The sequence below is a fragment of the Tiliqua scincoides genome, chromosome 3, assembly GCF_035046505.1.
Source record: "Tiliqua scincoides isolate rTilSci1 chromosome 3, rTilSci1.hap2, whole genome shotgun sequence".
Classification (NCBI taxonomy): Eukaryota; Metazoa; Chordata; class Lepidosauria; order Squamata; family Scincidae; genus Tiliqua; species Tiliqua scincoides.
This window is the reverse complement of record NC_089823.1, coordinates 238,040,409-238,066,886: the sequence shown is the minus strand read 5'-3', so window position 1 is coordinate 238,066,886 and position 26,478 is coordinate 238,040,409. Positions and strand designations below refer to the sequence as shown.

The 26,478-nt window shown below is 45.4% G+C and overlaps 1 protein-coding gene and 1 pseudogene across 2 annotated transcripts in view; both read left to right on the top strand.

The window, feature by feature from the left end:
- The first annotated feature begins 1,418 nt into the window (after positions 1-1,418).
- ARMC9 (armadillo repeat containing 9) overlaps positions 1,419-26,478 on the top strand; it is a 108,346-nt gene continuing 83,286 nt past the window's right edge. Inside the window, exons 1-9 of one of the 2 annotated variants that reach the window (XM_066621778.1) lie at positions 1,419-1,470; positions 3,596-3,681; positions 5,080-5,205; positions 7,011-7,178; positions 10,735-10,890; positions 13,273-13,365; positions 16,054-16,078; positions 19,610-19,767; positions 23,959-24,057. In XM_066621778.1, the coding sequence (XP_066477875.1) occupies positions 3,628-3,681; positions 5,080-5,205; positions 7,011-7,178; positions 10,735-10,890; positions 13,273-13,365; positions 16,054-16,078; positions 19,610-19,767; positions 23,959-24,057 (879 nt within the window). In that variant the 5' untranslated portion in view covers positions 1,419-1,470; positions 3,596-3,627. Of the gene's footprint in view, positions 1,471-2,789; positions 2,892-3,595; positions 3,682-5,079; positions 5,206-7,010; positions 7,179-10,734; positions 10,891-13,272; positions 13,366-16,053; positions 16,079-19,609; positions 19,768-23,958; positions 24,058-26,478 lie in introns of those variants that run through there. The other variant, XM_066621779.1, reaches the window with a different exon arrangement.
- On the top strand, positions 19,911-20,030 carry LOC136646240 (5S ribosomal RNA; annotated as a pseudogene).

The window sequence follows — 26,478 nt, the reverse complement described above, 5'->3', positions numbered from 1 at the left end:
TCAGCCCACACGTTGGCAACCTTCAGTCTCGAAAGACTCTGGTATCACGCTCTGAATGGTGGTTCTGGAACAGCATCTAGTGTGGCTGAAAAGGCCGATTCGGGAGTGACAATCCCTTCCACACCGGGAGCAAGTGCAGTCTGTCCCTGGTCTGTCTCCCTGGCTATGGGCCTTCCTTCTTTGCCTCAGTCTGTTGGCCAAGTGTCTCTTCAAACTGGGAAAGGCCATGCTGCACAGCCTGCCTCCAAGCGGACCGCTCAGAGGCCAAGGTTTCCCACCTGTTGAGGTCCACTCCTAAGGCCTTCAGATCCCTCTTGCAGATGTCCTTGTATCGCAGCTGTGGTCTACCTGTAGGGCGCTTTCCTTGCACGAGTTCTCCATAGAGGAGATCCTTTGGGATCCAACCATCGCCCATTCTCACAACATGACCGAGCCAACGCAGGCGTCTCTGTTTCAGCAGTGCACACATGCTAGGGATTCCAGCATGTTCCAGGACTGTGTTGTTTGGAACTTTATCCTGCCAGGTGATGCCCAGAATGCGTCGGAGGCAGCGCATGTGGAAAGTGTTCAGTTTCCTCTCCTGTTGTGAGCAAAGAGTTTATGACTCGCTGCAGTACAGAAGTGTACTCAGGACACAAGCTCTGTAGACCTGGATCTTGGTATGTTCTGTCAGCTTCTTGTGGGACCAGACTCTCTTTGTGAGTCTGGAAAACGTGGTAGCTGCTTTACCGATGTGTTTGTTTAGTTCGGTATCGAGAGAGTGTCGGAGATCGTTGAGCCAAGGTACACAAAGTCATGGACAACCTCCAGTTCATGCGCAGAGATTGTAATGCAGGGAGGTGAGTCCACATCCTGAACCATGACCTGTGTTTTCTTCAGGCTGATTGTCAGTCCAAAATCTTGGCAGGCCTTGCTAAAACGATCCATAAGCTGCTGGAGATCTTTGGCAGAGTGGGTAGTGACAGCTGCAAAACTTAGTGCTTTGCACCCCCTCCAGCTACGCCACTGCTGCCAGCTGTTTCACCCCCCTAGTTCAGTTTTAAAGCAGTTATAATTTATAATTGCACTTAATTAAAATGGGGCCTTGGAATAAAAACACAAAATACAGCACAGTTTGCTATTTTAATCAAGAAATACTGCAAAAAAACAATCACCCCCCTCCAAACAGGACCCCCCCCCCCGCATAGGCCTCTAGGACAGGACTCAGCCCCACGCGCAAGATGGGGGTGGATGGGACTGAACGTGGGCTTTGCCCAGAAGAGGCCAGGCTTCAACTGAAGACTCCAATTCCCGGCATTCCCCGCGGCCCGCACTCTCTCGCTTCCCGTCCAGCATCCCCAGTTGCCAGGCTGCGGAGTCTTCGCTGAGTGGTGCCTGTTCTTCCTTGTCATTGGCCCCGAGGAATCACGTGGGCTGCAGGCCGCTGTTGCTAGGCGACGGGAGAGCGAGCGCGGCCTTGTTCGCTGCTAGGTGAGGATGGGGCGCCGCGCAGGTAGCCTGGGCCGTGGACGGGCAGGGGCCGGGGCCGGGGACGCGCAGGTAGCCTGGGCCGAGGGAAGGGCGCGGGGGGGGGTCGTCTCCCCTTGCGGGGGCAGCGCCTTTTCCTCGAGCGCCCTCCCCCTTTCTCTCCCCTGCAGGCAGGCTGAAGTTCAGCAGGTGGGGCCTTCATAACGACAGACTCTCTGTGGCCAGGAGGCTTCACCTGCCGAACTCCTGCCTTCCTGTCGTTGACGTTCAGGTCCTCTGCAGCAAGGCAGTGGTAGCGTAGCTGGAGGGGGTGCAAAGCACTAAGTTTGCAGGGCACCTCACCAGGGCATGCACCAAGTTCTGCACAGCACCTCACTGCAGCATGCTTTGCTGGCATCTCACCATGGCATGGACTGTTTTACAAGGTGCCTCACTATTGTGTGGACCAAGTATTGTATGACACCTCACCATGGCGTGCACGAAGCTTTGCACAACACCTCACTGTGACACAGATTAAGTTTTGCACGGTGCCTCACCATTGTGTGGACTTAATGCATGGTGCCTCATTGCGGCGTGGACTAAGGTTTGCATGGCACTTCACCATGGCGTGCACAAAGCTTTGCGTGATGCCTCACTGTGACAAGGACTAAGTGCTGCATGGTGTCTCACCACTGTGTGGACTAAGTATTGCACAGCACTTCACTGCGGTGTGGAATAAGTTTTGCATGGTGCCCTGCCTCAGTGTACACTATTTGCAAGGCACCTCACTGTGGCGTGCACTAAGTATTGCACAGCTCCTCAATGTGGCATGCACTAGCTTTCACACAGCACCTCACCATGGCATGCAAGTGGCCCCTCTCCTCTTCAGAGCCACTCCAGGCTGTTAGTGGTCCAGAATGGCTCCAAATGGTGCTTTGCACCCCCTGTAGCTATGCTACTGCAATCATTTAAAAGTTGCTCACTATAAAGAGACATCCCATCAACAAAAGGGGAGGGTGAGAGATCAGTCAGAAACAGGTAAATTAAAAAAAAAAAAAAGCTTCACTGCACTGGTAGATGGATATGCTGAGCTGGGGGGAAGGTGTTCCAAAGCCAGGGGGCCACCACAGAGAGGCCCTAGCATGTGCCTTTCCCCTCCTCAGCATGGTAAACAGATCAGTCTCCTGCAATTTCGACTGGGTGGCTTATGTGTGCAGTGGGGAGGGCAGAGTGCACGCACATTTCCTCTTCCTGGATTGGGGTTGGCTGGACTCTGTGGATTGTTTGCATAAACTTTAATTCTTTTTAAAATGCAGTATCTTTTATTTTATAGGGGGAAAAAAAGAAAAGAAAAAATACATAAGATAAACTATTGAATAGAAGGAGAAAAAAATTAACGCCAAGTCCATTTTCACTATCCCACAATTATCCTCCAGGATACAGGTGTAAGTAGTTGAGGAAGACATAAGTATCAGTTAATATCAATGATTGTTGTGACCCAGTATTAATACTATTGATAACTTCTCAAAAACAACATACTTGAGAACATGACTAATTTTGAAATATGATGACTTAATGTCAGAGGTTCTCAGACTCTCAGGGAGAGTTTAAGAACCAGTGTTTGTGTGGGAGAGGAGGGGCAGCAACATGATCACCATGATCATGCTGCTGCCAGGTAGGAAAGGGTTTCTTAAAACTTACCTGGGGGTCACTGTGGCTCTCTGGAGGGTCCAGGGAGCCTGCAGTCCTCTCTGCAGCCCTCTGAAGTATTGAAAAAAGCAAAGCACACACGTGGACACTCACTCACATGCACTCTTCCAGTTTTTTTCACAAAACCAGAAGTGGTATTTGGTTTTATAGTACGTTGGAGGCGCAGGCTCGCCAGACCCTCTGGAGAGCCATAGTGACCCCCAGTTAAGTTAAAAAATCCCTTTCCTGCCGTGCAGCAGCACGATCATGGCAATTGTGTTGCTGCTGATTTTTTACCTGTTCCCCTTAAGGAGGAATGGTTCCCTGGTGGGTCATGACAGTTTGAGAACCACTGACTTATGTAGTGTGATTTGGGTATAAAAAAAGATTTGAAGTGTAGATAAGTAACCACCTTTTCATTAAAAAATGAGCACAGTCCTTCTCTATGTTTTAATTGCAGGTTTCTCTCCTCTGAGGGTCACGGGATGTTTGATGATGGGAGATGTCCTTGCCTATGAAGCGGAATTACTTGGAATGGTGAAGGAGGTATGTGTGCCTTTCAGAAGAGGGAAGGTTGTTCATTTAACTTTTACCAAACTTTGTTGAAGGATAACTCGTCTGTCTGGCAATCCAAAACTGCTAAGCTTCAAGTGCCCAAGTTAGTGTAGGCTGATACTAAAGCTGCTCTGAAGCTGAGATCATGTGAAGACGCCTCAGCTGAAACTCTATTCCATATGTTATGCCGTTGATCTTTGCAAGATCTTTGCAATTGTAATGAATTTGTTTTCATGCTGCTGTAATTGTAGCTTTAAGGCTTACAGCTGAATTATCAAAGTACAGATGTGCCCCCTTATCCGCAGGGGTTCCATTCTGGAACCCCCTGTGGATACCTGAAACTGCAGATTTGGGCGAACACGTGTCCCTACTGTCCAGGACCCCCTGCTGAACTCAGAGGCCCATCCAGAAGCAAGGGGAGCAGAGCTCCCCTCACCTCTGAAGGGTGTTTGCCCATATGTTCGCAGTTTCAGGTATCCACAGGGAGTTCCAGAACGGAACCTCCGTGGATAAGGGAGAATACCTGTACTTTGATAACACAACTGTAAACCTTAAAGCTACAATTGCAGCAGCATGAAAACAAATCCATTACATTTGCAAAGATCTTGCAAATCTGCAGAGGGGGTTTGCACGCAAGTATGGATGCTGAGGGGGGCCCACCCGGTCCATGGATAAGTGAATCTGCAGATCTGTGGATATGGCCCCCCTGTATTTGTTCCATTTCTAAGCTTCTCTTTGGCGGCTCAGGTTCTGCCATCCGTTCTTCCTTTAGTCACAGCAGGATTGCTAACCTACAACCATACCACGTAGTACCTTCCATGGTACCAGAGTCAACTTGGTCTTCTGATTCTGTATTGACTGTGTCCTATTCATGAATTTCTAGGAAGATTTCTGCTATTTTGAGAAGAAGCAGGACTACATTTTTAGATAGGAATTGATTTCATTTGTTCCTTACAGATTTTGTGACTGAAAAGTAGTCTATAAATATAGTAAATAAATGGTTTTCTCCATTTTTCTAATTTTTCATGTGCCCACACAATTTGCTACCTCCTCTCAGGTCAGCTTTCTTGTTTTGCAAAATTTTTATCTAGTTATTCCTCTCTCATAGTATTGTTTTCTTCTGTGATCAAGAACTTTCCTGCTGCTCCACGATGTGAACAGACCATTCTTAATTCTTCATGTCTTTCATTAGCTAACAGAAGGGAAGCCAGCAGTGAAAGAAAAACTGTTCAGAAACTTGGTCATCAATGGGTCATCCCCATTGATGGTTGGCTAGGGAACTTTGTTGCTTTGTGTTCTGTTGCTTTGTGGTTTAATAATTTTCCTTTGCCTATACCCTTCAATGGGAGTTAAGATTTTGGAGTCACCAGTGCCTTCTTGCATTTGCAGTATTTGGACTTTGCAGAATTTGAAGAAACGGTGAAAACCTTTTCAAAGGAATGCAAAATTAAAGGGAAACCATTACCTAAAACTGGTGGCAATTCTGTGAAGGACTCCAAGGCTCTGATAATCCAGGTAACATTTTTTCTTTTCGTAGACCAGTAGTTCCCACACTGTAGGTCCCCTTAAGGGGAGTGGCCCAGTAATAGGGTCCCCGACGGCACCACAGTGATCGCGGTGCTGTGACGTCCCAGCAATATTTGAGTCTACCAGGAGGGAGGGGCTGCTCCCACAAGTGTCCTGGAGGCTCATAGCCCCCTTGTGGCCACCTTCGTGTAACTGCGCAGCGCTCCAATAGCCAAATGGAGTTCACTCACGCAAACTAGAAGTGAGCTCTGTTCGGCAGCTGGAGCTCTGTGCAGCCGCGCAGAGGGGGCCGCAAGGGGGCTGTGAGCCTCCAGGACATTTGTGGATGCTTCAGCAGTCCCACAGGTACGCTTAAATATTGCTGGGACCCTGCAGTGCTGTGATCGCTGTGGTGCTGTTGGGGTTTCCCACCTTGCTCCTGCTCTGCCCCCACAGGGACTTATGAGGTTCCCTACTCCCTGGTAGGAGTTTGGGAACCTCTACTGTAGACAAAAATGTGGCTGGCTGTTACGTTTTGTGACTTTTCTATGCAACTTAGTTTATTGACTTTGTTGTTATTCCTCTCTTTTTATCTCAGCACTTCCCAATCTTCAGCATCCCCTAACGCCCCCATGAGTTGAATATGCAGTGCCTGGCTTCCAGGAGTAACGGACAATGACACCATCGCCAGTTATGGTGCACAAAAACTTGCTTAGAGGCCTGCCAACCCTCCAGAGGTTGTGCATGGCCTCCCAGCCTCCTCAGAGGGCTGCCCAGATGCAATTGGAAGCTACTTCTGGTTTGCTTCGACTTCTGCTTGCATCTGAGAGTTTTGTGACCTCCCTGTGTCTCATAACATGACCTCTGAGGCCCAGGTTCGGCATTCATGGATGCCAAGCCTGGAGAGTTTTGAGACTGACTGGAGAGACATGTGGCAGTAAGAGGCTCAGGGCAGATGGGCAGGATTTCTCCAGGAGCTCAGCCCACTGGGCTGAGACTCCTGCCACTTCTTCTAGCTCCTGTCGCAGTTTTAATGCAGGCTTGCCGGGGGGATACCTTGTGACATCTCAGGGTGTTGCGGTGTACAGTTTGAGAGCTTCTGTGTTATCTGTATATCAGTGAGGCTTTTGCATGGCATGGCTTTTTGTTTGCTTTGAAAGCAAAAATAATATCCTCACCAACTTCAAAACGTTTGATAATAATTTCTTAAGATTTGACCAACAAACCTCTAATTTTTAAATGTTGATGTGTTTGATTTATATCCCATTAGATCTGAAACAGTTTGAGCCTGCTTATGTCAATTACATATATGAAGTGTCTGTCATCACCCCATCCTCCTCCCTGGGGACAGATCTTCAAGTGGGTTCTGGAAAATTGCAGGGTTTGGCATGTGCCCAAGAACAGCTTGAGCGCACTGTAAATTCACCAGGGTTTATTGCAGTTAATATAGAACTGACTAAGCTGGATCTCCTTCTCCCAAGTGGGATCCTTGGCTCTCGGACTGGTCTTCTGGACTGATCCATCAGGGAACATTTTATACTCTTAGGGCTTGCCACTCTATCCAGCAGTGCAATCCTAAGCATATTTACTGAGAAGTAAGTCCCATTGAGCTTAATGGGACTTACTCATGGAAAAGTGTGTATAGGATTGCAAAACGGAAAAGCTCTTCCAGGGGAGAGAAGATAGTCAGTCATTGGGCCCTGCTTGAGCTGTGGGTTGGAGGTTAGAAAGGTTTGTTTGGAATTAGATGAGATATTTAGCTTTAAAATAGTAGAGTGAAATGTCATATATGTAATTACTCTTGTATTTGGCAGGATCTGCTTGCGTCCTTTACCAGTGGAGACCAGGATGTCTTCTTTGAACTCTGGGAGGAGCATGTTCCCTCTGCAATCCGAGATAATGAGGCTGTCACCCAAAAGCTGGAATTCTACCTTCACATCCATTTTGCTATATTTCTTTTAAAGCATAATGTGGGAAAACCTGTATGTTTAGTTTGCTCTAAATTTGTCCTCATTGTTTATTTTTTTGCTTAGTTTTAAGTCATTGCTTTTGCCAGGCAAACATAGAAGAGGCTGTTGATTAGTTGTGCCCCCATGTCTGTGTATAAGCCTTGGGCATCAGTCTCTTTTCCAGCTAGTTTTTAGGTTGGACTTATGTCTTTAACCTAGTTTTCACTGAGCTGGTATCAATGTCTGTTTTGTCCCACTTCAGACTGCAGGGGGGGGGGGCTTGATTGGTTGATCCTCTATATAAAAATTCCATCCATATAGACCAGGGGTGCCCAAACCCTGGCCCGGGGGCCAATTTCGACCCTCAGGGACCCCCAATCTGGCCTGTGCGGAGCCCCTAGTCTCCAGTGAGCCTCTGGCCCACCAGAGACTTGCAGGAAGCCATGCTGGTCTGATGTGACTGCTCTCAGAGCAAAGACCAACTGTTCGAGCTCTTGTGTGAGCTGCAGGCCAAGAGCTCCCTCTGCTGCTTGCTGTTTCACATATGTGAAGCAGCAGTGGCAGTGAAGGAAAGGCCAGCCTTGCTTTGCCCAAGGCCATTTATAGGCCTTGAGCTGTCATGAGACCTTCATTCATTCATATAAGTTCCATCTCTAATATATTCATTTATGTAAATTTATGTGAATGTATTCAAATTCTAAATGTAAATTTTTTTCCTGGCCAGTGTCAGAGAGATGATGTATCTCTTCTATAAAAATGTTTGGACACCCCTGATATAGACAAATAGATGTCAGGGATAAGTACAATAGGCCAGTCTTCTCATTGACATGCTAATTTTCTATGTACAGGGGGTGTGTGTGTCCTATATTGAGGATTATTCAGTAATGTGAATTCCCACCTGAAGTGGTACAACCCAAACCTAGATTTACAGTCACAGTGCTAACTGTTGGCAGAGGGGAGACAGCAGAGGAAGGAGAGGCAAGTGTAACTAAGGGAAATATATCCAGCTATTTCAGTAACATCTATTTAGCTTAGATCCAGCAGGGATTGGGGACAGTATAGTACACAGTATGTTGTCCCCTACTACCCTTTACGTAGATGCAAAGTCACATTTGGGTGACTGATTCCCGAGTCCTTTATGAGTTCTTGCTCCTTCCTGATTGAGTAATTAAATAACCAATAACCTCCCAAGTTTTGTTTCTTTTTAAAGAGTGCTGTGCAGCATGTTTTCTGGAACCAGAAAAATGTTACAGACTTAAAATGTAGTTGTGTGCAGTGAGATTCAGGAAATGGAAGTAAAAAGCACTTCTCCCACATGAGCTAGTTTGAGGCCTACTTCAGTTCTACTTCAGAGGCCTTCCTCCCCGCCCCATCAGACAGATAGGAGATGTGTACTTGGAAGAGGATCTTTTCAGTTGTGTCACCATGTTGGAGGAATTTTAAAATAGTGGTTTCCTCTTTTGGGGGGAAGCAGAGTAGCTTAAGCAGCAGACCCCCCCTCTTGCTGAGTATCAACCCAGGAAAGCTCCCACACCCGGCTGACTGCTGATCAAAAAAGACAAATGACAATGGCTCGTTGAAGTTGCAAATAAAGTCATTTACTCACGGTTCCATAAGAAGCATATTTACAGCATCTGATTATGATCAGAGGTTCAGCTAACTTAAAGATAGCAAGGCCCTAAAGCTGCCTCGCCCTGCATTCCATGTGCTCAAGATGGGGTAGCCAGCAGAGCCCTGCTTTGTGCCATCTCAACAGGTCAGTGGTCAGAGAGAAAGAGAGGGTGTGCTCGGAGAAGAAGGGAAGGTTATAGGGTCTGGGCCATACCCCCAAAAAGGTCACAAAGGGGACAGGTAAAGAGTAGGGTCACTGGGCCATGGCTTAACCCTTTCAGGACAGTATCCTGCCACCTCTGGACAGCAGATGGAGTTGCTCCAAACTCCAACACACTAAAGATCTGGAACTGCCTCATAGAAGTATTCCTGGCACCATGTTGACTGATGGGCAGTGAAGACAACATTTTACCCTGATTGATGATCTCAGAATCGTGTTAATAATCAGGAGTTGATGCTGCTGCTGTTTGTTTTCGTCTGTTTTTCCTTTTAAAGATCTGATTAGAATTTCTTTGGTTTCATTTATTGTTTTGTTACTTTTCTTTTGTAAGTCACCTTCAATATAGCATTCTTCTTATTCTGTATACTGTATATGTGCAATACATGTAGAAAGATGGGAGCAGAATCAATTGACAGCCCAATTCAATGCATGTTTACTCAGAAGTAAATTCCACTGTGTTTATTGGGGCTTGCTCCCAGGTAACTATGCATGGGGTTGCAACCTTCATAGTGCTTAGCACTTATATAGTGCTTTTACGTGTTCATCTCGGTGATCTTTCCAGTAACCCTGTAAGGTAGATCAGTACTATTATCCCCCAATTGCGGATGAGAGCGTGACAGCCCAATCCTATCCTCAGCAGCGCTGCTGGGTGCAACGGTGCCGAAATGGCTACTGCTGTATCCAGTGGCACTGGTGAGGCCGCCAGAGGTCTCATCTGGAGAAGGGGACTTTTGTTCCCTTCCCCTGAGGAAAGCCCCAGGCCCTGCAGTGGGGCTTCTCAAGTCTGCACCAGCTGTTTTGCTGACACAGACTTGAGAGCTTCCATGTTGGGCTTTGCAGCCTGATACAAAGGATAGGATATGGCAGAAACTTGCCCTGGCCCCCATCTCCCTCCCACCCTCGTTATTTGGTTCATGGCCACTTATCCACTATGCTAAAGTTGAATGCTTTCAGCACATAACAGTTTAGTGTACATGTCAGCAGAGTGAGGTGGAAAATATTTGTGTTTTATTTTAGCAATTTGTCTTCTCAGTGCTGTCACTCTTCTTTTATTCCTGCTTTCCTCCCCTTCTTGTTCTGCTGATGCTTGAAGATGCTTGAAAGCTCCATCTCTTCAGTGAAATTCCTTGTTTTTTCCTTTTCTTCTGGGGGGGGGGGAATACTGTTGTCTTGTGACTACAAAAGTATGGAGAAAGGAGCCCTGGCCTCTGCTTCCTGGGAGCAAGCCCCAGTGAACACAGTGGAACTTACTTCTGAGTTAATGTGCATAGAATTGAACTGTCAACTGATTCCTCTCCCATCTTTCTACTTGTACTGCAGGTGGCTTCCAATAAGAATAAGGAGAATGGTGTACTGAAGGTGGCTTACAATATGGAAAGTAATAAAACAACAATAAATGAAACAGAAGGAATTCTAAACAGGTCTTTAAAAAGAAAAGCAGGTGAAAACCAACAGCAGCAGCACTGGGCCACTGCTTCTTGCCTTCCAGGAGGAACTCCACAGCAAAGATGCAGTCTGCCTAGAGTCCTAGACCAACCAGCCAGAGAATGAGTAGCTGCAGGGAGTTTGTCTTTCCCCAGCTTTCCAGGAAGAGCTTTATCCCAACTTTCTGTTCCCCGGGGACTGCAGAATGAGATGGGGAATCCCTTCTGCAATAAGGAAAATAGAAAACGAGTATCTGTAGCAACCAACTGCTTTCTGTCTGAACTGTAATGCCATTGTCCAAATTGCTGATCTTTGCTATTTTGTTGTTCTTAGAACAAAGCAGCTTTGGATGAAAGAATTTCACGTTTTAAAACCTACCTAGAGACCAAGGGGGCTGCTCTGAGCCAGACCACTGAATTTCTTCCGTTTTATGCTTTGCCTTTTGTTCCCAACCCTATGATCCATCCATCCTTCAAAGAACTTTTCCAGGTATGGAATTGATTTGCTCAGGAATGAGGGATAGTCACTTTCAGGACTGAGGGATGCACAACAATATTTAATTGGTAATTTACTTTTGGTAAAATGGTATTATTGTCCTTCATTAATTAAAAATCATATTTACAGTTAAAGATGAAAAAAAATGCAAGGTGTAAGACAAGCAATACAGATTTCTCACAGTTGCAAAAAATAGAAAGAGAACAAAGGGAAAATTAAACTTGCGAGTTCATAAGAAAAAGCATTGCCACAATTTGCATCCGTAAAGAACAAAGGAATAGGATGTACATGTGCACGTGCCCTACCACCCCAAAAAGCAGAGATTGCCCAAGCAAGGTGTTCGCAGCATGTTTAGTAATGGTTTTGGAGGCACATAGTAAACTACAAAAACTGCCTCTGTACCCTGTACTTAATCTTTCCAAGGTAATTAAAAACATTGTATTAAGTTATAGTTATTCTGGCTTCCAACATAAAAGCCCCCAGGTTGGTTTACAATTTTAAAATCACTGTCTGATTTCTTCCTCTTCAGCAGCCCGGAGAAATGACTGCAGATAGGTACATTTCTAGGAAGGGAGGAACCAAATAATAGTTGCTTTCCTCAGGCCAATGGAGGAGGCCCATCTCTCTGTCCTCGCCCTTTGCTGCGGATGGACAAAGCTCTCTGAAGAGGGGAGCCAGGGGGCTGTCTCAGCCAAGCCAGTGAAAAGAGAACAGCTTTCTGTCATTTCTCTGTACTATTTATTTATTTATTTATTTGATTTATACTCCGCCTTTCTCCCTGAAGGGCACCCAGTGGTCAGAGCTCTGTGAAGGAGGAGCCAGGTGACAGTTGGTCTCAGTAAGGCCAATAGAGGGGCCTGGCTTTCTTCCAGACTTTCCATTTCTTTGTGACCATAGATGGCAGATAGGGAGATCTCCAGCCTTTGGCTAGGAAGGTACAAGTGATAGTCAGCATAGAATTAATCACTGCCCAATGTTGCTTTCTCATTTCCTCCCTGTTACCTATGGGACTCACATCTGCCATGACACTGTGGAGGTGATGAAGTGCAGTAACACTGACTCAAGGCTGTGGTGGAAAGTACAGCTGACAGAAGTCAATTGGGACAAGGCCAGCTATAAGGGGCCAGCTATAAGGGAGGATGGAGGGCAGAGAGCTGGGGAGGGACGGGAAGGCTGGGGAAGGGGGGTTTGAAGAGGGCAAATAGAAAGATGGTAGAGCACAGAAAGTAGAGAGAAGATTGAGCAGCATGGAGAGAAAAGGCCATGTACAGAGAGGAAGTGAAGGAGGCAGAGAAATCTGGCTAGAGAAAGGGGAGGCAAGGAAGAAAGAGTTGAAAAGGGTACAGTCCACCCAGGAAGAGGAGAGGGGGTGGACTGGGAAGAGAGAAAGGATGCCCAGGTAAAGCTGCAGGAGATAGGAGGAGAGCACCCAGAGAGGTAGGCTGGCTGACTTTTCATAGCCAGAGGCTAGTGGGACTGCAGAGCTTTTCAGGGAGTGCTGGAAAGAATTATTTGGTTAGGATCTTGTAATATGTTGTATCCCAAATAAGTAGGAGACATTTTCCCAAATAAAAAGCAGGAGACATTTTCAGTGAAAATACAAAAAACTGAAAAGACAAATAGTCTTTTCAGTTTTTGTATTTTCACTGAAAATGTCTCCTGCTTTTTAAAAATTATTTTGCTAACTTTGACATTTTAATATTTTAATACCGTAGACTTCTCATAATCTGGCACCTTTGGGACCTAGGTGGTGCCAGATGGTCAAATATGCTGGACTAGTAGGAGGCTGCCGGGAGACCCATCAACCAGAAGGTCCGCGGCTTGTGTGGTTGCTGGGAAACCTTGAGCTGAATGTTCTCCCTGCCAAACTGTAGTGAGGGCTGTCTGGTAGTGGCATCTATTGTTGCCACTGAGAAGGCCTGAAAAAGCTGCAGGCCTGCCTTCACCGGTGCCATTAAATGGATATTTAAGGGGGACCAAGTGCTGGGTGAGAATGTCCCTGCCAGCCTAGCTGTGAAGCAAAGTACAGTATTTTGGACTATGATCATCCTGCCAGGTTTTTTTTCACGCTGCCTTTTGAGAGCACCACACAGGGTGAGAAGGAGCATGCTGTGCAGTTGTGGGGCTGGGGCAGCCCTTAGTGATGAATGTGGGTGGTTCCTCTTGCCCCTCCCAGCAGGACCATTTTGATGCCCACTATTGGGAGTGCTTTATAATTGGATGCTGGACTATTGATAAAATATATTAAAAATTCACATGGAACTCCACACTGCTTGTTGGGTGATAGAAAACTGTAAACTGTTTTCTATGTAGCATAGAAAACAACTTGTACAGATTTAATAAATAACTCTTGACTTTTGTGTATTTCTTTTCTAGGAGTCTTGGGAATCCGATCTAAAGATAAGGTTGGAAGAGCTCCTGTCTGCAACTCTAAAAGCCAGTAATTCCCCAAGACTTCTGACGCTCTTTGTATCCTTTGCAAAATGCCGTGAAGATAGTTAAATTGTAGTGACTTCTTTATGGGACACATCTTTCTCCTGGTCCAGGCTTCTGTTCAGCTCTTTGAGTTACGCAGTTGTGTTACTTTCCTTGGGAGTGCTGTTAATTAACCACTTCCAAGGAACAAGATTAACAGTATTAGGAATGTCAGCCAATTTAAACAAATCAAATCCTGTGCATGCTGTCTTTAAAGTAAGCCCTTGTCTTGACATGCAGCAGAATGAGGTAGAACTAAGGTAGAAGAATAAGCACTACTGCTTTAGATTGCAGACATTTAACCCTTCTTCTGCCTTCTGATTTCCCTCCTCCTCCTCCTCGCCAGCAGCTACTTTCTCCCTCGCCTATCTTATAGACCCATATTTGTTCTGGAAGCCAGACTGGGGAAACATTGTGGAGGGGGAGGGGGGCTGTAGGAGAAAGCCAACAGCAAGGGAAATATTAAACCCTCTCCTTCTGCCGAAGCTTTTATGCTGTAAGTTGTGCATTCCCTGTCCCAGTCTGTGCAGGAGAGGCAGTGGGTGGGCTATAAACTAGGTGCAAGACTGAGATGGAATGGGAAGTTCCCTTCTTTCTGCTCCCACTTCAATGTGCCCTTGCTTTACAGTCATCTTTGGAAGTCCTTCTCTGGGTGGGTGTCTCTCCCATCTGAGGTGGGCCAGGTGGCAACTGGGGAAAGGTTCTCCTTGGCCTTGGTATCTCATCTCTGGAAATCTGTCCCAAGGGAGCCTTCACTGGGGGCTCCTTTGATGTTACTTTGGTGCTAGGTCTTTAGGCTGGGAGTTTTCCCCTTCCCCCAAAATTTGATGTTTTATGTCCTTGTTGTTTTGTTAACTTTAACTGCCTTGGAAATAATGTAATGAATGGAGTTATATAAATTCAGAAAATAAACAAGTTAAGTAATCTCAGGGGGTGGGATCTGGGACAGCCCTCTGTCTGAGGCCTTGAAGAGCCACCGCTATTCAGAACAGATGGTGCTGTGCTCTGTGGATCAGTGAATGATTTTGACTTGGTGTCAGGCTATTGTGTGGTTACCCAGCATTTATTTAGGTCATTATTTCCTGCATCTATAAAAGCATGAATTAGGATCTGGTTTCTCAACAGAGCTGTGCACAATATTATAGTTTGTGCCTTTCATAAGAACATAAGAAGAGCTCTACTGGATCAGCCATAGGCCCATCTAGTCCAGCTTCCTGTATCTCACAGCGGCCCATCAAATGCCCCAGCGAGCACACCAAATAACAGGAGACCTGCATCCTGGTGCCCTCCCTTGCATCTGGCATTCTGACACAGCCCATTTCTAAAATCAGTAGGTTGCACACACACATCATGGCTTGTAACCCGTAATGGATTTTTCCTCCAGAAACTTGTCCAATCCCCCTTTAAAGGCATCTAGGCCAGATGCTGTCACCACATCCTGCAGCAAGGAGTTCCACAGACCAACCACACGCTGAGTAAAGAAATATTTTCTTTTGTCTGTCCTAACCGTCCCAACACTCAATTTTAGTGGATGTTGCCTGGTTCTGGTGTTATATGAGAGTGTAAAGAGCATCTCTCTATCCACTTTATCCTTCCCATGCATAATTTTATATGTCTCATGTTCTGTACTGTGTGTTTTTCCTAATTAGTGTTTCATTTGAGAAAACTTTTAGTATGCAAGTTAGTACTTTATTAAACAATTATGGACGTTCAGGCAAGTGCAGGGCATAGTGCATGGGTGGGCATCCCTCATTTTGGCTACATTCCTGTTCCAGGGCCACACTGGAGAAGAACTGCAAGACAGGTCTTTCAGGAAGACAGACCCTTAGGAACCCAGACACTGAGCAGTGAAAATCAAAGGCAATTTAGCTGCAACACCTTTCGCTCAATACACAAAGTAGAAAGGGTCTGAAGAAATTGACATGCAGCAATCTTACTGCTGGGTCCCGGGCAAGTCACTTTCTCCCTCAGGCCTCAGTTCTCCACTCAAAAGGTCTGAACTCAAGAAAATTGTCTGCAAAATGATCAATAACAAGATGGGCAGCACAACCCTAACGTGCGCTGGAACAGGCAGACCAGCAGGCCTGCGCTGTATTCAGCACAAGTTTCAGGCTGTCTGAGGCTCAACTTGAGACAAGGGGAAACTTTTTCCCTTACCCCAGGGAGAGCCACAGCAGCCCCAATGGGGCTATTTAGATCTGCGCCACCTAAATTGGTGGCGCAAATCCAAGCAGCCCAGGATTGCGCCTGGGAACTGGGCTAGGATCTGGCATAAGTGCTGAATTCTGGCCCTGCTTCCTGCTCCCCACCCGCCCCGAGTGTCCACTGCCTGCCCTCCACCACTCCGAAATGGCACCCTCCTGCCCTCTCCACACCTCCCCCAATCCCTGCACTGGCTGAGCTTGGCCAGCGCAAAATTACCAGGCTTTGGGGCTTGTGTCAGTGCGCAGAGGCTAGCACACGTATGTGCACTAACCTGTCTCCCCTGAGAGTGGCGCAAAAGTGCTTTATGGCACTTTCCCGACACTCTTCAGCCAATGCAAGGGACTTGCGCTGGTCAAAAGGGCACTGGATTGCACCCTTAGTTGGATTTTTAACAATGCACCCATCCCTTTGTTGTTGCCTCTTGAACGCTCTTTCTCGAATACTTATTTTCCTTAGTTTCTTACTCTCTCGTGACAGAAGGAGAATGCACAGTGCAGCCCAGGTAAAGAAGTAGACCTTTTAGCTATGTATTTTATCCTCTTGTTTTAATTTGTCTGTGATGTAGTTAGCCTCATGAACTGAAGAGATTTGTTTCAGAGACCATTTTTTTAAAGCATGTTCATTTTCACATCTAAGGCTTAAGTCTTTTAAGTGCTGTGGGGTGGGGAGTGCTGCTGGGGGAAGTGGATGACAGTGTGGTGCTAACCCCCACCTGGCGCCCGAGGCATTTGCACCCCTTACCCCCTCAGGTATGCCACTTCTCCTGCGTAAACGTGCATAGGTTTGTGCTAGAAAAATTTGTTTACTTAGCTGTGTAGGACAGAATACTAATAGACGTTTGGTGACTGTAGTTGTAGGGTTCATTTGTTCTTGGAAAAAAATGAAAATGAAATACTTTTCTGATGGAGGAAAACACTGACTGAAATGTCCTTAGTCACTATTTTTATTTTTCTGGTCTTCTGAAGCTTTTGCTTAGAATTCAGGGTTATGTGTAGGTTGGCTGCTTAGAGGAAAGGGAGGGGTGCATCCAATCCTTTCCCTCCTTACTGCTGCAAAAACACCCTATGGCATTTTAAGTGTGTTTTCCCCAGTGATTTGCAAAACTATCCACCTGGGGCAGTAGCAGCAATTAGGAGGTGTAGGAGGGGTTAAGTACCCCTCCTACCTGACAATTTGCTGCCTCTGAGTACATGCACAGTAGTTCTTGAGAAGCACATGCAGTAGGCAAGTTATATTTTTTTAAATTCTGCTTTCTGTAATGCTGACCAAGCTTATAGATGGATTGCAAGTGCTTCTGAATTTTGAGGCACTCTCTCATGATCATACATGGTTTTTTGCTTCCTAACGACTGTTGTGACTCCTTCTATGGAAAATGTCACCATCAGTTCTATTATAGAATCAAATCATAGAGTTGGAAGGGACCTAAAAGGTCAGGTAGTCCAGCCAATTGCCTGTAGCAGGAAATCCTCCTAGAGTATCTCCAGCAGGTGCTTGTTGAACCTCTGCTTGAAGATCTCCAGTGAGGGAGAATTCACCACCTCCCTTGGTAGTCTGTTCCACTGCCAAACTGCCCTGACAGTCAGGAATTTTTTCCTGATGTCCAATTGGAATCTTTTCTCTATCTAGTTCTGCTTTCAGAGACAGCTGAGAACAAATTTGTCCCTTTTAAATTAGTAGTTATAAAAAGACTTGAAATACAAAAGAAGTCTGGTTGGAAAACAGTAGGTTTTCCTGATCTTTGCCAAGTTTTGGGAAGCCTGGAAAAATTGTGTTGCTCAGCTGTGTAGGACAAAATACTTGGTAGGCATTTGGTGGCTGTGGTTGCACTGCTCATTTCACTGTTGGAACAAAATCAAAATGAATTGCTTTTGAGAAGAAAAATAGACTGAAATGTCCTTGGAAATGCTTGATTTTTCTGGTTTACTGCAGCTGATGAAAAGAGCAGGGGTGGAAAACTCCTTTTAGGTTTTCCTTGGAGTTTCTTCAAGAGATTTGGAACTTTATGGGTCTTTTTCCTGCCCCAAGCCTTTGCTCTTCTAATTCTGCCACCATCTGTGCCCTTCTCCTGTGCTGCTCCCTGTGCTGTAGCCCTGTCCCAGAACAGCTCTATGAAGCCACCTTTCTGTTCACATTTCTCCTCAAACCCGCTTCTTCCCTCTGTCCTCCTTTGCACAGCAGATAACGGGCGTACTTGCCATCTGTGTGAATGTTGATTTGATCTCCAGTCTTGTCTTTCCTCCCATGCACCAGGCAGACTTTCCTCATATTTAAACAATTATTTAAAATGCTGTGTGTACCAACATGCAATTAAACATTCTAGGTAGCTAGCCAACTGGTCATGGTAACTTTTTTTAAAGCTAGGGAATGTTCCAAGAGTATGGGGGTAGATTCATTATGTTACAGCTGTTCACTAATGCATACATGACTGTTCCATCCATGAAGCAGGTGGCATAACTTGTATTGAAAGGCAGGTTGCAGGGGAGCAGCAAACACTTGGGGTGCCTTTCACCCGGAGTCTGCTGCTGCCTCCCTACAGTTCTGCACAGATTCAACCACACTGATCCTTGCTCCTTCCTTGTGCAGTCCCTTTAAACAAATCGGGGAAGTACAGGAGCAGGGTAAGAGGGTAGGGAGGCGAATTGCTGCTGTTGCCTCCTGTATAGAAAAAAATGCGTGAAAGGCAGCAATCCTCTTACGTGTCCACTCACTCCCTTGGGTGGTCCCTTTAAATGAAACAGGAAATGCAGGACACACTGGTTGCTTTCATCATATCTTGCACCTCCCATTTTGTTGAAAAGGAAGGAGCAAGGTGAGATGGTAGGGATTGCTGTCTTCCATACAGTTTTTTGGGTACTGTGTGTGTGTGTGTGGTGGCAGCGGTGGGTGGCAGATCGTGTTGGGCCATCCCTGCCCACATACACAGCTGGCTGCAAACTGACAGAATTGATTTTCCCTGAGTTTGAGCCTAGGGATAAGCTTGGAACTTAAGTAACTAGAAATGCACCTGTAGGAAAAGCTAAATTCAGGTTGCCTTTTGGTGGTGGGATGGTTATTCTTAGAGATATACAACATGGCTCCCAACTATATCATACTGGAGGTTTGAAGTGTCCTTTGTAGGAACTCTGGAACAGTGTTTCCCAACCTTTGTCCTCTGCCGTACCACTTCACACAGTCCACCTATTTGAAATACCAGTGGAAGTAACTAGCGACGATATCATCACCAATTACTTCTGGGTTGGGAGGTCAGATGCAATGCAGCAAGCACCAGTTAGAGGCTCAGGGTGGACGTGAGGACTTTTTTGAGCACGGAAAAACATGCTCTGGAGCCTCCTACTGCTGTTTGTTACATCGTGTTCCTGTCTTGCTGTCAGGCAGCAGGTGTCCAGGGGTCCCACGAGTACCACCAGACACCACCTCAAGTATGACTGATGGTGCCTGTGCCACTGGTTGAGAAAAAGTGCTCTAGAAAGTGATGTCCCAGTTGAAGCCCCAGTTTTGTTTTAGTGCTCTATGGCAACGCTGATCCTTGCAAATTTTTGTTTGAATGTTCCCAGTACATAGTTCCATTTACTTGTGGCATCTTAACCATTCTGAGCAATGCTTACTGAACTTTGAGACTGAATGTTCTTGCAAGACCATTAAATTGTCAAGTTCTGTTTTAGAGGCAGACATTCCCCATTCACTCTTCGTTCAGTGTAGTGATGTAATCTAAAGGTGACAAAGTACCTTCTGCCTCTTCTGGCCTTTGTCTTAAGATGGTGATGATCCTGCCTGACAGTTATACTGGGAGCTACAAAGTTGAGTAAATGCCTTTCTTGTGCCTTTTTGTTCACCTGATTTGATCACCAGCCCAAGTGGATGCCAACAGCATGACTCTTCCTCTTTTTTAAATGTAGAAATGTATTGAGTTTTTAAACCTATATTGTAAAAGATCAGGATAGTATTAATAGGAGGGTACAGCAGTGGAGAATACAGAGCGATATCAGAGCAATTTTAATGAAAAAGGCTCATTATTTTTCCTTTCCTCCCATAGAAATGTTGCAACAGCTCCATCAGCAGCTAGTAGAGTCTGAACGTAAGACCATGACCTACCTGAAACGGTTTAACAAAATCCAGGCAGATTATCACAACCTCATTGGGGTTACAGCTGAACTGGTAGATTCCCTAGAGGCTACAGTCAATGGCAAAATGGTAAGGCAGAACTAAAGAACATCCCATCTTGGCAACAGAGAAAATTGCAAATGACATGATTCAAACAAAAATGCAGCCATCCACGTTTATATTATTGCAGAGGTCTTATAAATAAAGTAGGATGCCAATAAAATCCTGGGAAAACCTATAGCAACTGTTACCCTGCACATGCCTGATCTTGTCTGATCTTGGAAGCTAAGCAGGGTCAGGCCTGGTTAGTACTTGGATGGGAGACCACCTGGGAATGCCAGGTGCTGTAGACTTAGACCATAGTCTTTCGAGACTGAAGGTTGCCAACCAGCCAGCCTTGGAAAACCTGCTTGCAGGCATATTCCATTCTCAGTCAGCTGGAGATGTACTTAAGTGTCAAGAGGCTTAAGTATTAGTTAAGGTTAATATGTGCAAATGTCAGATATTGAAAGTCTTCTGGTTTCTGACTTTTGCACTTTCTCTAAGCCAGGAGTGAAATGCTTCAAGGGAAAGAGGAGTTTTCCTATCAATGTTAGTTATTTATTTAAATTGTAATGCAGGAAGTGGTGAAGTACTTTCAGGAGAGAATCAGCAAACATGGTGTGTGTGTTTAATCAGCTACCAATCCAGGGGTGTTAAACATAAGGCTCAAAGGCTAGATGTGGAAGCTCTTTTTCCTGCCCTTGAGCTCTAGCAGCACCACCATCAACTGCTGAAAGGGCAGTGCACATGACAATTGGACTCTCCCATATCTTGAAAATATGATCAAGATTTGCATATTTTCTTGTCATTTGCAGCTAATGGGGGCCTAATCCTATCCAAGTCCAGTGCTGGTGCAGCCACAATGCAGCCCCAAGGAAATGAACAAACATTCCCTTACCTGGAGGCGGACTTTGTGATTTCTCTCCAACTACAGGATGCAGTGCATGCCCCAATGACATGGTTGCACCAGTGCTGGAAAGTTGGATAGGATTTGGCGCTGAGTTGCTAAATGAGGAAAAAGTGCTTATTTTTGGTCATGACCTGATTAATGACATCACTTCCTGCTTAATGAAATCACTTCCGGTCCACAGCAGGCATGAATACATTTTGTCCGCTGTGTCAAATGGGTTCAACACCCCTGAATTATCACAGTAGTTTCTTCTTGGCTTGTCTCCCAAGTCAGAAGTTCGCGTGGTTGGGAGGGGGCATTTATAGTTGAAGTGTCTAAAACGTTTTAGGTGCTGTGAAAAGATTAAGAAAAAAGACAAAATAATAGTCCTTCCCTACAAGCTTACAGTCTCAGAGGCATGGTATGAAAAGGAAAAAGTGATGGGGAAGGAAAAGGAAACAATCAAATTCAGGCATTCGTTTTTAATAAAGTGACACAAGCATTTAATGACCAGCTGCAGTGGTCATTAAGAGAGACAGTTGTGGAAGAGGAGGAGCCAAATAGGTTTCAGAAGAGTTGAGCCAATGGAGAGCTCTGCTGTCTCACCATGCTGCAAGTGGAACAGCTGCTAGTAGAGACAATTCAGCAAGGAGAGTGAAGCACTGGAGGGCATAGGAGGGGATAAGGCCCTCTATCTTCCTTCAGTGCTTTCTGCTTTGCAGGTGCCCCCCTACAGCTGTATTTTCTCAAGAAACATAACTTTGTCAACACGAGATAATGGTTGATTTCACTTAAAGGGATAAGCTGCACTGGAGATCCATGATTACGTCTCTTGATATTTTTATTTTGCCTCTGAAACATCTGTGAGTAGTGCCAGATATATAGCTTGCACAGATCTGAGTGGACATGGACAAGGTTGGGAAGGGGAATAGGATATTGGTACTACCCCCTTCCTAGACTTAATCCACCCTCCTCCCCACCCCTATCTCTGCCCCATTCCTCTCCCTCACAGCCCTCTGTGCTGACTTACCGGCACTGGGGATGTGGATGGACTGCTGGCATGCAAACCTGGCCACTCTCTGCTTGTGGCAGTGGCCAGGCTGTGTTGAATGGCATGTCACACTTTGCCACAGCTGTAAGGCTCTATTAGGATTAAACCTTTATTCTTGCATTTAGATACCTAAATTTTTTTTCCATCCTGAGGCTAGTAACAGTTTCAGGTGTGGGGATAGCGGAAGATTTAAATTGGATGAAATGGCACTGTGGAAACACCCATCCCAGTAAAATTTGCAGCAACTCCTGCTTTAAAGGAAAAACTGAACTGGGAATTGAATCATGAATCATTTATTTCTTTTGTAGTTTGAGGCAAATTCCACTGGAATCTCTCTTGGTTGAGCTGTTGTTTTTTTTTCTAGGTGCTACCAGGTGATGGCACTGTTTAGTTGAGAGTTGTTGTTTCTGTCACTGAATTGAGTGGAAGTTTGGAAATGAGAGATGGTCACATAAGATTCCATGTTATGATTTTGAACGTTACAGAATTATGGAATTCTGAGGCTGGGAAAACACAGCTCTCCCCATTAAAAGGCAAAAATGCCCCATGCGTCAGCTCTCACAAACAAAGGCCAGAACCTGGCTCATAAAGTGCTGCTGACGGCATGGACTAAAAATATATACAACACACCAGAGTAAACAATTCAGGTAATCATATGAATCAAACCACATGATGTCAGAACTCCCTATCCACAATGTTATGGTTACTAAGCCAATCTAATCAGGATCAAAATTCTTCCTGGGTCTAGATACGATTATTTGGTCAATTATTGTAAAGCAAAGCTCACCTGTTGAACTGAGCCCCTTGCCCCAAATACATATTGGAATGAAAAGTTCTCACGTTCATAGAACATGTTTCAGTTGTGTGGCCTTATCACTGATGGCCATTTCCAACCCATCTGTGTGTTTACGGGGGGCGGGGGGGGCAACAATCAAATGTAGTTGGATATTGTTGTGGTTAGATTGTGTGATAAGTCACTAATACTGGACATCTTTATTTTTAAAATGTCTGCACATCTCTGTTGCGAGAACCTGAAGAAGCTTTCAAGAAAAACTGAAACAAAATCGTATCACCAAAGAGCAGGGGTGTCCAAACTTTTTGGCAGGAGTGCCACATCATCTCTCTGACACTGTGTCGGGCTGAGGAAAAAAGTTAATTTACATTTCAAATTTGAATAAATGTACATAAATGAATACATTAGAGATGGAACTTATATAAATGAATGAAGATCTTGCAATAGCTCATGTCCTATAAAAGACCTTGCAGAAAGCAAGGCCAGCCTTTCCTTTGCTGCCACTGCTGAATCACAGACATGAAACAACAAGCAGTGGAGGGAGCCCTCATCCCCCAGCTCACATGAGAGGTCAAACAGTTGGCCCTCATGCTGAGAGCAGTTGCATCGGGCCAGTGTGGGCTCCAGCATGTCTCCAGAGGGCCAGAGCTCATTGGAGACTGGGGGCTCCCAGCAGGCCAGATTGGGAGTCCTCGAGGGCCACAAGTGGCCCCAGGGCCAGGGTTTGGGCACCTCTGCTAAAGAGCAAAGCGGCAACTCTGCAGCAGAAGCAGAGCGATTATCCACCACAGATCACATCCTTCTAAGCTGAATGCCTGCTAGAAAAAACAGACCTTGGCCAGATGGGGGCACTATAAAGGAGATGGCTGCGTGGGATTCTTTAGGGATGGCATTCCTTAAGTTAGTACCACCACAGAAAAGGCTCTGTTTGCCATGAAAGCCACATGGAAGTAATAAACATGTCTGGCACAGCCATTGCACATCTGGTGTCCAAGTTTGAATGAATAGACTGATCTTACCTGCAAAGTGGTTTGCAAATGGGTAATAACAGGATTCCAATAGTTCCTTTATCTACTCAGAATCTATTTGTAAAGCCTTCCATCACATGAAAAAAAATCACCTGCTATCACTGAGCACATGACTAAGGAAAGCTCTGTACCCAGTGAAGGGATAGCTAATCTGATTTTTTTAAAACCAATGTTTGTCAAGCAGTTCCAAGTTTGCTGATTTTGTGGGTGTTTTTGGTCTGTTCTCAAACATATTTAACAGGGTAAAATTCTGTAGTTTTTGGCACCTCCTTGAAAGGGACTCCTTCTTGGTTGAGGTCAAATGAAAGTATTCCGTAGTCCCATTGGCTTGGTTTGTTTCCATTTTTAGATTGTGAGCCTTTTTGGGATAGGGAGCCATTTTTTATTTGATTTTTTTCTGTAAACCGCTTTGGTGACTTTTTGTTGAAAAGCGGTATATAAATACTGTTATTATTATGATTATTATTTCCCTCCATAGATCACCCCAGAAGATCTTCAGAGTGTCTGTGTTCGCTTATTTAGCAACCAGATGAGGCAGAGTGTAGTACACAGCATAGACTTCACAAGGCCTGGAACTGTAAGTACAGTCTAACCTTCTAGGCATGTGTTTGGTGAAAGGTAATGCTGTTACCACGCAGCTAAGGGATGCTGTGTATAAGATGCTTGTGTACTTCCCAAAGGCTATATCAGTATTGCAGTATGCAAATGACCTTGATTCACTGAATTTATGCAGGTCACAGAATTCTACTTTTCTTGGCATAAAATTTTATTTTTTTAAAGCATAGATCACACATAGCCTCAAATACAGAGGTGACTACTTCCTTTCACAGCCATTAACCTTTTGTGTTGAAAAATATCAATTCTTGTGGACATGTGCCTTGTGGGCTTATATTGCCAACCCAGGATGCTCTTGTTGCCTATACCAGAAGTCTTAGAAGTGGTTGCAGCCTCGCAGGATCCACCTGTGACTTATTCTGTGGTTGCAATTTTGATGTCAGCAGTCTCAGGATCCAGTCCTATCCAACTTTCTAGTAGTGATGCAGCCCTACCAGTGGGGTGTGCACAGCATCCTGTGGTGGGGAGGCAGTCACAGAGACCTCAAGGAAAGGGAATATATGTTCTTAGTGCTGCATTGCAACTGCACTGCCCTTGGAAAGTTGGATAGGATTGGGCCCACAGTGGAGTTGGTGGCAGGCTTCTTGGAGGCAGGCTGCTTGGTCACCGAAATGACTGTGGTTGTGGGTTTGGTGGGCCATAAGCAGGGTGGTGGAGGAATCCTTGGGAATGACTTAGTCGTTACAAGACCAGTGGAGGCGACGCTGCTCCTGGACAACAATAGAACCAACAAAGTGGGTCATGATATTAGTCAATTCAAAGACGAGATGCTGATAGTGCTGCTCTGAAATCCTGGAATGCAGGTGATGTGAATGGACTTCCTTTTTCAGATTGGCTGTGCTTGAGACATGGGTCTCAAAGGTGTGTCTGTCTCCTGTCTGTGTCCTTTTCTGTGTTGATTTTATGATTCAATGTGCAGAGCAGCTGAAACGCCTGTGATTCCATATATATTTAAACCTCTTAAATCTTTGTGTTCAACAGAACATGCTGCACTCTTGAATTGTTTTTTTTTCTGTGCATTCTGTTTAGCAAATGCCTGACATTCCACTTGCATTGTAGCCATCCATCCATCTAGCAAGTCAAACATTTTTTTTCTCCTGACTTGTTTCCCTCTATTCTGAAGTAACATTTCAAGAACTGTAAGAGAAGAACAATTTTATTGTATCTGTCAGCTTGGAATAACACTGTCATTACTTAGCCAAGGGATAATTAATTTATTTGTGGAAACTGTGGTCTTCCCCAGAATAGTTCTGGCCTTGTATGAATTATAAGGTTTAGTGTACAGATGAGCTGTTGTGTTCATCTCAGAGAATGAAACCAGTCAAAATGGAAAAGCGATCTTTATTGAACTAGCTTCTGTTGATTCAAGAGTATGCAAGCTTTCAGGTTACTCAGAAGTCTTCACTAAGCAGTACAGTGGGTAACATTGTTCTCCATGAATATTACAGCTAATTATTTTCTATTTTTAGGTATTAATCTATTACATTATCAGGCACCATCGTCACATGCAGCAGAACGAGGAGCAAATGAAGAGGTAGAGACCTGAAGTGATAGAATTGACTGTACCACTTCAGATTGCAGGTGCCATTTTTGAAGGGAAAAATGTTTCCCTGCAAAGGAAAACTACGCTGCTCAAAACAATAAAGGGAACACTTAAACAACACAATGTCAGTCCAAGTCAATCACACTTCTGTGAAATCAAACTGTCCACCTAGGAAGCCACACCGATTGACAATCAAGTTCACATGCTGTTGCACAAATGGAGTAGGCAACAGGTGGAAATCATAGGCAAGTAACAAGACACCCCCAATAAGGGAGTGGTTCTGGAGGTGGTGACCACAGACCACTTCGCAGTCCCTATGCTTTCTGGCTGATGTTTGGGTGACCTTTGAATGGCGGTGCTGTCACTCTAGTGGCAGCATGAGGCGGAGTCTGCAACCCACACAAGTGGCTCAGGTAGTGCAGCTCATCCAGGATGGCACATCAATGCGAGCTGTGGCAAGAAGGTTTGCTGTGTCTGTCAGTGTAGTGTCCAGAGCATGGAGGTGCTACCAGGAGACAGGCCAGTACACCAGGAGACGTGGAGGAGGCCGTAGGAGGGCAACAACCCAGCATCAGGACCTCTGCCTCCACCTTCGTGCCAGGAGGAACAGGAGGAGCACTGCCAGAGCCCTGCAAAATGACCTCCAGCAGGCCACAAATGTGCATGTGTCTGCTCAAACGGTCAGAAACAGACTCCATGAGGGTGGTATGAGGGCCCAACGTCCACAGATGGGGGTTGTGCTGACAGCCTGACACCGTGCAGGACGTTTGGCATTTGCCAGAGAACACCAAGTTTGGCAACCTCGCCACTGGCACCCTGTGCTCTTCACAGATGAAAGCA